The sequence below is a fragment of the Xylaria bambusicola genome, assembly GCF_022495145.1.
Source record: "Xylaria bambusicola strain CBS 139988 unplaced genomic scaffold F5B22scaffold_23, whole genome shotgun sequence".
In the NCBI taxonomy this organism is placed as follows: Eukaryota; Fungi; Ascomycota; class Sordariomycetes; order Xylariales; family Xylariaceae; genus Xylaria; species Xylaria bambusicola.
The window spans coordinates 219,057-230,476 of NW_025953576.1; the positions used below are offsets into that span (position 1 = coordinate 219,057).

The following is an 11,420-nucleotide window of genomic DNA, read 5'->3' on the forward strand; positions in this document are numbered from 1 at the left end:
CGTGTTCCGAGAGTCTCGAGGTCTTATCAGCCTCGCAGCGGCCCGGGTAATTATAGTTGTACGAGGTCTTCTCACAATACGCCTAATCGAGGGGCACCTACGGTAATCCCTTCCACGCCTGCGAGATCGGATAGACAGCGCGGCAGACCAGCCAGTGAAAAGCCTCAGAGACTAGGGCAACACAATGCCACTGATTCCTCTATGCCGCCACCCCAATTCAAGATAAAGCGCGAGATCCCTTGAGACAACGCGATCATTTAACCGGCGGGTGGAATGCTGCGCGAATCACATTGTCTTGATGGTTACTAATCAGTGACTAGCGACGATGTCATTCGGTGTTGATAGAGTACATCATTCGCTATTTAGAGCTGTCAATGGAGTAATATATGAATACATAAGTCGGATAATTTGTGGTCCAAAGGGAAGTCTATCTGGCCGATACCTGCTGATATCCAGACATTCGTCTGAGTGGTTGATATTCTGGCATGTTGGGGTTGAGTAGCCGAGGTGCAGGATAGCGCCTGTATAGGTCCTTATTATCTTGTAAAGGTGATAGATAGCGGTAGACATGTTCTCCTAAATGCAACAGTCAATTGCATCATCTCAAGCTTCTTGAGACAAAAAGACTTCGTGATCAATTTGATATTCACTAGACGTAATGACCCTTACAACATGGCACTGTGAATCATTATACAATATTAGACCATCGTATCATTTCACTTCCATCGCCCAGATGCGATTATAGCTCATCGTGTTTCTTTCCCGACGCCGCTTTCGCAGATGATTTATCGCTAGTGTCGCTATCACCAGTCAGCACAAGCAGAGCACCAACAATCAACCAACCCCCTCAGCAAGTAACTAGAATCAAACGCTCAACACATATCAAAGAAGGCAAACTCACCGGAAAAGCGGCCCATACCCAGTGCCCTCACCCCTCACAACATCAACCTGCTCAGCATCCGCATAAAAGCACCGTCCTTCAGCCCCAAAGAACGTCCCCGTGAGCACGGGCTCCGGGCGTTCCAACGCCTTCGCTCGAATCCTCTCGGCGCTCTTCAAAAAGCTCTCCACGAGCTCGGGATACTTCTCATACGTGAGTTTCCCATCGCGCTTGACGAACTTTCCGTCGACGAGGACATGTTCGATATCGCCGACGTTCGCATGCAGGATGACGGCCGCGACGGGATCCGCCCAGCCGAGAAGACTTGGGGAACGTCCGTTGAAGATGACGAGGTCGGCTTTGGCGCCCGGGCGGATCACGCCTAGATCTGGGCGTCGGAGCGCGAGCCCGCCTTGGCGGGTTGCGAGGAGGAAGGCTTGGTTTACGGACACTAGGGAGGTTAGTGTTGCTCATGCATCGCTTTTGCCATGTCCTTCTCATCATATCCTATCTAAGCCGGGACGGGAGATAGCCCGGCTGGGAGGCAAGGCCAGAAAATGAAGGGAGGGGGAAGGAAACGAAGAGAGAAAGCTGCTCACTAGGATTCTTAGCAGGAATATGCCAATGATCCAGCACCTCATCGAACAACCTCGACCTCGTGCGCTGCAGCCACAGCCGCGCCTGCGTGATGATATCCGTCGAGAACGCAAGATGCGTGTCGACGCCGAGGGCAGCCTGCTCATGGATATGATGCGAGTAAGTATGTCCGTGGCCGCAGTGCATTTCCGACTCGGGGGTGATGGAGAGGAATTGGTTGGTTGAGCGCAAGAGGTCTGCCGACGCCGCTGTTATGCCCACGCCGTGCGAGAACACGACGGCCGTGGATGTGTTCAGGACCCCGAAGGAGTGGACTAGTGCTGGGGAGCTGTCGACTATGGGATTGTCCGCCTATCAGCCATTTTCACTCCGTCTCTTGGGGAAAGGGAGGAAGAGGATTGTTGAGAGGATGAATGAGAAGCTTACTTGGCCAGGCACCACCAAGCCAATGGATCGTCAAGACGGGTGGTTTCGCGTCTCTATGAAATCCAATCAGCCGAAGGAACAGCGAAAGAAACCATGCTCAGAGCATGAGATCGATCCGTCGACATACTTAATCAATTTAGCCAAAGCCAGCGTATTCTCCGGTACGCCAATATCCCAGCCATCATATGCAATACCAAGCGTGACCAGATCATTCGGAAAAGACCTCCTATTCCACCTCTTCCAGTCCTTGATCTGGTCCGCAAACGGGTAATTCGGCGTGGGGTCAATCGCGGGGGCCCAGATGACGCGCGCACCGCTCTCAATTGACGCTTCGAGCCCAGCTTCGGCTCGATCTGTCGACCACATGCTATGAGCGTGGTCCAGCGTTGTCGTCACACCGGCATTGATAGCTTCGAGGAGTCCAGTGAGTTGGCCGTCGTATACATCCTCAGCAGTGAAGAGGTGGTTAGCAGCAGGGCTGGACCAGGTCAGGAAGTAGTCTGCCAGCGTCGTGTTCGAACCGAGCGTCTTGAACGCCGTCTGCCATCCATGGCGATGTGTGTCGATGAAACCCGGGGTGATAATCTTATGGGTGCAGTCCACGACCTCGGTGTCAGCAGGTATATCCTCCGGGCTAGCTTCATCGTAGAGGCCGGCGATGCGATCATCAGTAACGAGCAATGCGCCGTCGCGTATGACGCTCAGAGACTTGCTGTCTTCATCAAAGGCAATGATAGTACCGCCTGAAAGCAGCGTTGAAGCAGACAGTGCCGCGCCGGAATAACCGGCAAGAGAAGCGAGCAATGTAGAACGCATTTTAACGGTTCACATGAGATGCTCACCGCCAGACTCAAGACAGAAGTCAATGATGAAGAAAGACAATGAACGATTCTTATACGAATCTCACCCGGCGATTATTCTACGTCCGCGTCGCAAAGCATCTGCTGTGCGACAACCAATTTCGAAACCCCCTGCTCTCTGCTCACCACGCCCAGCACAGCAGCGATTGTTCATCATCACTAATGACGTCCGCTTCGGAGTTTAGCCCTCGCACGCGTAACACGAGCCGTGAGCGAAGGTGAGGGGCGCCCGCCGGAGCCGCGACGCAGACGGATGCACGTGCGGGACCTATCAGAGCGGGCCAATCCGCCCAGGAAACCGTTTTTTGTTTCCCCCATTCTTCTTGATCCGTTGCTCCAAAAATGCGCTGATGCACTGTAACGCCGGTGGGCTGATGGAGCATACTTGCCGGTGAACGTGCTCTCTTGCCGACTGGGAGATGGGTTCGCCGGCAATTATTCACTAGATCATCGGTACCTGGCTTGGAAGAGACATTGGTAATCTAGATCTAGATCCTCACATGTTCCTCGCATGTTATTCTATGCCGGGGAGCAGACTGTTCATCTACAAGTTACGGGAGGGCTTCATTTCTTCTCTCTTCTCCATGAGGGGTAGCGGCAGGAGGAAAGCTGCATCTGAAAGGAAGTGTCATTTCTGCTTTTTTGCACTTGTATGCATCGAGACGAATCGAGGCCAATCCTTGCTAGTATAAGCCTGCCAGGCTTTTATACCAAAAAGAACATCTATCTATGGCCTATGATTTGTAAACGATAGGCTACCGGTACGAATATAGGCCACACAACGCATCAATATTGCACTTTTCCCCCATGTCCTTTATGCGCTATCTAGGATATCCTGGTGTCAGTCAAGGACATTAGAGACAGGTTAGCGTATTGCAAGTTAAATCGAACTACCTAGCAAGCTGTGTTAAATCCGGAGAGACAAGAGCGGTTTGTTACCCGCAATTGGCCGGTTCTTAAATCCGACTGTAAAGGAGAGCACAACTTCGACGAGTCCATGCACGAAACACTAGTTAGAGGGTTTCAACCCGTGAAACTAAAATGATCACATAAGCATGTACACAGGTGAAGCAACTGCATCTAAGTTGCCATTCAAACTAGCAAGACTCTGTCTCAATTGGAAATAGACAATTGGTGCGCCCTGTACCCTTCTAGGTATTTCCCTGTGCTTTACTCCCAAGATGAAAGCGCCCTTGTTCGTCAACAGCCACTCTCTCCAAGTAAATCGCGTATCTGTGTGCACTCCCTCGCTCGTTCTTGAAGAAGATCAGCGATTGCCCAGTAACCGTACAACCCAGCTATTTCTATCGCACCATCATAGCCGGATTCCCCTCGCTGATAACTTAATACTCCCAGATCAAGTAGAAACTTGGTCATATCCAACCGCCCACCCTGTACAGCACAATCTAAAACACTAATTCTATCTATACGGGGACCTGGGGCATTGATATCGGCGCCGTTATCGAGTAATATCTTTGCTAGTTCAATGTCACCAGTCTCTGCTGCAGCTTGCAAAGCAGTACATCCGTTATCATCAGCAGCGGGTGCATTCACATCAGCACCGCTGTCCATAAGAAATCCGACTAATAAAATCTTAGTTTTCCGGTCTTCGCCCTGTCCATAAGGCAGGTTACAAGCAGCTTGGAGAGCTGTCATACCTCCCCAGCCTTTCCCGGGGAGGTTGACATCTGCGCCATTCCCGATAAGACTCCGAACTAGCTCAAACTTGCCGGTCATGGATGCCGCCTGAAGAGGTGTGCACTGGATACATAAATGTTTTCTTGCTCGGCGAGAGTAGGCATTGATATTAACCCCTCTGCTAATAACCATATGAATTAAGTCTAACGATGCACCGCTTCTTATCAAAACAGCAAGAACGCCGCTGTGAGCGATCGGAATGTCACTGGCAAGAAGAATATTGAAAATCCGTAGCCCACAGTTCAAGTTCTCAGAAGAAGAATGGCTGCAATCTAAATGGTCGTCAAAGCACGGCTCGAATAGACAAGGCTGAGACGGCGACTGGTTGTGAACTCCGCCTTGAGCCATAAGAAGATAAGTAATTATGTCGAGGATATCTGAGAGATGTTTTCCTGTTGTGATAGCGTGCAGCAAAAGGCTATTAGGCTGGGAGTTGCCCGGCTCAGGTCGCAGGGAAGCACCTCGGCCCACCAAATGCTTGAGCATTGGAGCGACAGGTCCCCTCTCTAGATTTGGTAATAAGTTGTACGACGTATAGCGGTCAAAATATGGCGAACTGAGATTCAGAAATGTGAGCTCACAGGGCCTCCACGCTTCAAATAAGCCACCAACCACAGTGGTGTGCGTATCGTTAAGAAGAAACCCTGCATTAATATCGACTCCAGTCTTTAGCAGCCAATCTATTGCCTCGTAGTTGTTGAGAACAGCAGCCATATAGAGAGCTGGAGTGCCATAGGTTTTGAAATCAGCGTTGTGGCTAGCAAGAAGCTCCAGCAGCTGGGTCCCCTGACACTTGACTGCAAACATCATGACATTCGAATCAATGGTTGTTTCTTTCCGAATGAAATGGTCGAGGATGTCGATAATCTCTGAGGTGATGGTGTGGTCTTTTATTATACCCAGAAATCTTGCTAGAAGAAGGGACGACCCAAAGTCTTGCGGAAGGGGTCTGAAGTCAACATCACGCTTCACAAGCGCGTGTGCAATTTTGAGATCAAACCTCGCAACAAATTGCTCGACAAGGATGATTTGAAGTAATCCATGAAGGTCTGACTGTCTAGAGCACATCGTGTCGAGGTATCGGACAAGATAATCGCTTCCTTCTTCTGCTGCAAGGTATAACCCAGTGCGAGTAAGGCGCGTAGCATTTCGATCCCTATGGCAAGCAAAGTGGTAAAAGACTTCCTTGTGCCAGTTATATGTTATATCAAGAACCGTAGGTAGTAGACATAGCGGAACTTTTAGATGTCCGTAGAGCTTTCCTAGTCCAACCTCAAAACCCTGTAGAAGTGGCTGTTTGTACGAGGTAGGTGTTGGTTCTCTGAACAGCGGCGCAATAGCATCAATATCGCATCCGAATTCAATCAATATCTCAAACCCACGTTGCACTGTCTGCATCTCGAGACGCAATGGCATGTATCTGCTGATGCATCCAAGCACAGGCGGGGAGCGGAAGTCCCCGTGTCGTAGTTCGCGTACCACCCCAAAAAACAAAAATGTGACTTCATTTTTAGGGCACTCGAAAGTATGCACATGCATTCCATTCTCTCTTGTTGGACATGAATATGGGGTTGTATCGCAACTATAGCCCTGACCATGTTGCAGTGGACAATTCCGGGCTACGTGCGCTATCAGCAGTCGTGCGCAATCGATGTGCCCTGCGGAAATCGCACAAAGAACTGCAATCACATAACGCGAATGGCCCCAAGTCTGGGCCGAAAATGAGTAGCTGATATATTTTTGAGCTGCATATTTATCAATCTCCAGTAGAAGGCGGCATGCGCTGGGACAGTTCATCATTACGGCATGGAGGATAAGATTCTGCGCTGATGCGACAAGCCAATCCGGATAATCATGCGCAGCAGCTTCCACCAGCATTTGAAAGTCATCTCTCCGGTCGCGTAGAAATAGGTAGTCCAGTACTTCATGGAAGACAACGTGGACACTGCGAGATGTACTCGCTAGGAGTGAGTAGAGTACATTCGTAGGAAAACACGCGAAAAGATTATCGAAACAGCGAATCTTTTCCGAATCGGTAAATAACTGATTTGAAATCATGTAAACGATATTCGACAGATAACTAAGTGCATTGCTGAGTTCTTGTCCTGGAGATTCGCGGATAACTGGGTTGGGACCGGAGCTAATATTAGGGTGCATCAAATGTGAATAGAACGGAAAATCTGAGAGATTATTATAGGCTGTAGAGGAAACAATGCGTGCTTTCTCAAACAAGCATATAAAGACAAGAATATCAGCTCAGGCTACTGAGAAAAGGAAAACTGGTGTCGATATGGGACATCTTAAACATACTAGGTAGTTCCAGTCTGTAGATATACGAAGGTGTATGCTGAAGCAGGATGCTATGAAAATCTGAAATCTCACAAGATACACTCATTTCATGTATGAGATCAGACCTCTTAATCGTCGTATCTAGTGGCGAAAGTGCGGTCTGTTGTAGTGCGACCGATGGAGTTTGCGATGAGAAAGTGTCCCGAGAGGAATTGTCCCGACGTCGACATATTACAGGAAGTGGCGGTGATTGTCTTCCTGGGGAAGGCGTCCGTACCGCCACATCTCGAGGGAGTTGTTTATTATGGCCTGTTTAATAGCAGGTTGGTTCTTAGTAATGACTTGTTAGGAATTGGGAACCGAGATACCCTACCATGATCAATTGGTCTAGCCCCTGAGCGTCTGATTTCCTTCCAAACAGTGGCGGAAGATATCTTCGTTCCGCAAAGATATACCGCGCTAGCCTTTTCTCCTCTTTTTTGGAGTTCCTGATAAACAGCAGGCCAATCTGCCTTCTTCAATTTCTTGCGAAGACCAATTAGGCGAAGCTTTGATTCGTAGGTCGACAAGCTACGAGCGTCAGTATGCAGCCGCTATAGTGTGATCAGAGCAACCTACGGCGTGATAGGAAACTCATAGTCCCTTTCCATTATCGTTTTTATGTCAACAAGCCTTTTTCTCTCTACCTGATACAGTTGGCGTAGTACCGGCTTGTGTCGTTCCCATATATCACCTCTCCGCTCCCCGGTTGGCTGTATAGAAGAAGCCATTTACGCTGTGCGTAGCCTGAGAAAAGGACGCAATGCGATGATAAAGGGATGATTATAGATTGATAAAATTGACAAAATGAGCGTTAAGGATAATTGAAATAAAAAAAGACTCAATGAGGCCGAGGAGAAGGGGCGCGAATCATCTTATATGAAAGGTGCTGCGAGTAGCCTCTGAGGCTTTGGTCGAAAATCCCAACGATATGATAGCTGCCTATCATTGGACATCATGACCTGGTCTCCGGTCCAGAGCCTGCCTAGGTACATGCTGCATGTCAATATACTACCCGATACTACCTGTAGCATCCAAATACTCCGTGAAAAAAGCTTAGGAAGGGTGTTGGCAAGGATATTGGGCCAATCGCCTGGACGAGAAACTTGGGCTGCCGGGGTGCTGGACAATTCCTGCTGACCTGATTTTGGACAGACGTCTCAGCCCCCACGACATAGATGCATGGTTAAGCATTTTGTGCTATGCTTGGCGATCCAATACCAGCCCTAGTGTCTAGATATATCAAGAGTGTTTCGACCGGTTTTGGCGGCGAGCATAGGTAGGGCATAGCCCTCGAGGCCGAAGGAGATTAAGGCAATCGGCGCGCTCTCCAAAGCCCTCCCAAAACCTTATTCCTGGTCGAGATTAGGCGATCGCGACCTGTTGAGAACTCAATTGTACACTGCTCGTGGCATGTTCTAGGCCTCCATCGGTGAGGCCATCTTTCACATGTGAAGTGCAACATGAAGTTGTGAATAGCGTAGACAAGATGAGATGCAACGGGTCGGATGAAGATGGGATAGCGAAAGTTGGAACGGCCAAGATACCTACCAGGCAGGCGAGAGCAGGCACTGATGCATACACTGTGTGTTTACAGTGCAAATACAGTACAGGTTTCACCCGCCCTGGTTCAACCTCAAATGGCCTCCAGTTCATCTAGAAGAGGGCGAAGTTGATCTCAGTTGAGCTAGACCTCTCAAAACCTGCCTTGAAATATCTTAAACCCGCGCATTAAAGGCTAGTTTCTGCTGCGCCAACCTCTGTAGGCACTAAGATCTCCTGTTGCACATGGTGATATCGACAACAAATTCCGTCGTGTAATAGGCCTTTGCCGAGAATATTATATCTTAACCCATCTATTACTCTCAAACCATTAGATCTTAGAACTTTTCTGTATCCCTTTCACCGGTGAATTCGCAATTTCCCTCAACTTTTCCTTCTGAACCTTGCCGCTCCCAGTTACCGGGAAACTCTCCAAGCTGCCCCCTTTGCCAACCCAGAAAACGTGAACTGGGGCTTTGTGATATGCCAGTTCTCGTCTCACCCAGGCCCGAATCTCCTCAGGTTCGATCTTCGCTGCCCCTTGACGAGACTCGAGGAATGCGCCTACGGTCTCTCCGTACTTCGCGTCCTTGACTCCGATGACCGCTGCGCTAGCAATGGCGGGATGTTGCATTAGACGTTCCTCGATTTCTAGCGGGTAGATGTTTTCGCCCCCTGGTGATTCATTGCGTGATTAGCTGTACTCTGCGATATTCGAGGGATGAGAAATGAAGTGAGCGCGCACCTCTAATGATAATGTCCTTGATCCGCCCCGTGATCGCGCAATACCCATCCTCATCCAGCAGCCCTTCGTCGCCAGAGTGCATCCACAAGACGCCCGACTGATCGCGCTTCATCGCCTTGGCCGTCTGCTCCTTGTCCTTCCAGTATCCCTTCTGAAGCAAATACCCAGCAAAGCAGACCTCGCCTCTCTGGCCAATCGGCACAATTTGCCCTTCCGCATCGACTATCTTAGCCGACGTATGCGGCAGCACCTGGCCAACGGTCGTCAGCTGTTTCTCTACAGAGTCAGATCGTCTCGTTATGAACGCGACAGGCGAAGTCTCCGTCATTCCTGGTCGTCGTCAGCAAATACCGAGATCTCCTATATCAGACCCAGAGGACAGCTGATTACTGACCATATAGGACTACAAAATCCTTCACCTTGAGCTTTTTCTGGATATCCTCCATAAGCGGTCTCGGCACGGACGCTCCGCCCGAGATACCAGTCTTCACCCCTGAGAAGTCCCATCCAGGCTTCAGATGCTGTAGAAACGCAACCCACATAGTCGGGACTCCGAACAGTGCTGTGCAGTGCTCGCGCTGGACACTATGTATCACGGCCAAGGGGTCGAAGAACTGCCTAGGAAATACGACGGCTGCTCCATGAGTGAGGGTCGCGAAGAGCCCTATTCCAAGGCCTGATAAATGATACATTGGCATTGGACAACTTAACACATCACTTGCGCCCAACCCCATTATACGTCCGGTAATGCGGCCATTGTTGATTAAACCGCTTTCAATTTCACAATTGTCAGCACTCTGTCTTCTTCTCTTGAAGATGAGTAGGTACTCACTGATGTGTTAGCATGACGGCTTTCGGGTTTCCCGTCGTCCCACTTGTAAACTGTAAATTCAGAACATCGTGCGGATTGACCTTCTGCTCAGCAGCCCGCAAAGCCCCCTCACTAATCCGAGCAGAACCTCGTAGGAATTGTTGATAATGCGTGCATCGAGCTTTAGTCCCATGACCGTCTTCATCCAGTAGGACAATCGTCTGTAGCGTCGGCAAATCCGTCGCATCATGTACACACTTGAAATACGCGCTGTCATCGCCCCTCCCCATGTCCGTCGACAGGAAAAGAACCTTGCACTCTGCCACATCGTTAATCACAAGCCACGAAAGTTTCAAGATGTGAGGTTCGCACCGGTATGTTTGAGCGCCTTGTGAAGCTCAGACGGGGTATACGTCGCATTGTAAACGACCAATATCGCGCCGATTCTCCCAGCAGCGAAGAGCAGAGCACAGTACTCTAGCCTATTGCCTGCAAAAATGCCCACGCGATCCCCTTTAGACACACCCGCTGCCATCAACGCCCTAGCAAGAGCGTTGCTGTTCTCTTCTAATTGGCCATATGTCCACCGCGTCAGCGCCTTGGGGTACGGGCCGATTATCGCTGGGCGATCTCTATAGAGGCGTGCTTGATTTTTGATGAGATGTCCGATGTCAAGCTCCTCGAGCGGTATATCCCGCCGGCCGTGAACTATGGAGAGGCCATCTTGGCCGGAGCGTTTGGTCGCCGGATTCAATTCAGAAGCCATGGTTCGCAGCGATTGAGAGTCCTCGGAGTAGCAAAATGTGGGAAGACAACCAGAAAGAGGTGAACTCGTATGCGGGGTGTCGCATTCGATCTCAGCCACCAACCGGCCGCTTTCTCTACCTATACAGCAGCAGATCTGCATGTAAATACTAACGCCACAAATAACAATCACTAAACTTTGGGGTTGCAGTGATTATCGTTTATGTCGGACGGAAATGGGATGTCAAGGGCGTCTTATGATCAACACACGTACAAGGATGAGAATGACTTCCCTCACGCTATCGCGCACGAACAGATCTGCGAGATGAGCCATAAATACGGCGTATTTTATGCTCCTCTACTGGGGCATGTGCAGGTATAGGTAACCTCTTACTTTCAAGCTATTCACAGTACAGCAAGCTGCCAAGCTCCATATGGTATGACTGAGGTCAATTGCTTATATACAAGTGGACTTGTGCCCCTAACCTCCGAGGTCCACCGATACGTCTCATTCCAGCGGCGCGGATATAGCCTCATTTTAGATGAGCCTGAAACATCTCCGGTTCGTCGCCACCGGCTTGCGTGATATAAATATATGGTATGTTCAGCGCAGAGAAATGTTAACAAGTTCATCGGCATCGGTAACAACACCCGATGCATCGGCGACGACGATAGTAAAACCAGCTCGTAATTTGCCGATGGTAAAGAGGTTCTCGAATGGAGATTGGCCTAACTCCACAGATGAACAAGGCGTTGGAACGACATCTTGTGATAGAATGCACAGCCGCC

The 11,420-nt window shown here is 49.7% G+C and overlaps 3 protein-coding genes across 3 annotated transcripts; all 3 read right to left on the reverse strand.

Annotated features, from left to right (window-relative positions):
* Window positions 1–654: 654 nt before the first annotated feature.
* Window positions 655–2,802, reverse strand: F5B22DRAFT_202487 (amidohydrolase). The gene is made up of 5 exons (XM_047969610.1): window positions 2,031–2,802; window positions 1,904–1,956; window positions 1,480–1,812; window positions 902–1,331; window positions 655–800 (listed from the first exon to the last, which is right to left on the reverse strand). Exons 1-5 carry the CDS (start codon window positions 2,717–2,719, stop codon window positions 740–742), a joined length of 1,566 nt encoding a protein of 521 aa, XP_047830408.1. The 5' UTR covers window positions 2,720–2,802; the 3' UTR covers window positions 655–739.
* A 1,021-nt stretch (window positions 2,803–3,823) lies between these two features.
* On the reverse strand, window positions 3,824–7,255 carry F5B22DRAFT_202564 (ankyrin repeat-containing domain protein). Its single transcript, XM_047969611.1, has 3 exons — window positions 7,124–7,255; window positions 6,772–7,059; window positions 3,824–6,541 (listed from the first exon to the last, which is right to left on the reverse strand). The coding sequence occupies exon 3, from the start codon at window positions 6,517–6,519 to the stop codon at window positions 3,964–3,966; it is 2,556 nt and encodes an 851-aa protein (XP_047830409.1). The 5' UTR covers window positions 6,520–6,541; window positions 6,772–7,059; window positions 7,124–7,255; the 3' UTR covers window positions 3,824–3,963.
* A 1,407-nt stretch (window positions 7,256–8,662) lies between these two features.
* Window positions 8,663–10,653, reverse strand: F5B22DRAFT_646981 (acetyl-CoA synthetase-like protein; the record flags this gene model as incomplete). The annotated part of the gene is made up of 5 exons (XM_047978804.1): window positions 8,663–9,006; window positions 9,077–9,406; window positions 9,471–9,847; window positions 9,909–10,206; window positions 10,260–10,653. The coding sequence occupies 5 exons, from the start codon at window positions 10,651–10,653 to the stop codon at window positions 8,663–8,665; spliced, it is 1,743 nt and encodes a 580-aa protein (XP_047830410.1).
* Between the last annotated feature and the right edge of the window lie 767 nt (window positions 10,654–11,420).

Coding starts and splice junctions, on each gene's coding strand:
- F5B22DRAFT_202487 (XM_047969610.1), bottom strand. CDS start 2,719: ATGCGTTCTACATTGCTCGCTTCTCTTGCCGGTTATTCCGGCGCGGCA. Junction 1,332..1,479: donor TATTCCTGCTAAGAATCCTA/GTGAGCAGCTTT, acceptor TAACCTCCCTAG/TGTCCGTAAACCAAGCCTTC. Junction 801..901: donor GGGTATGGGCCGCTTTTCCG/GTGAGTTTGCCT, acceptor GACTGGTGATAG/CGACACTAGCGATAAATCAT.
- F5B22DRAFT_202564 (XM_047969611.1), bottom strand. CDS start 6,519: ATGATTTCAAATCAGTTATTTACCGATTCGGAAAAGATTCGCTGTTTC.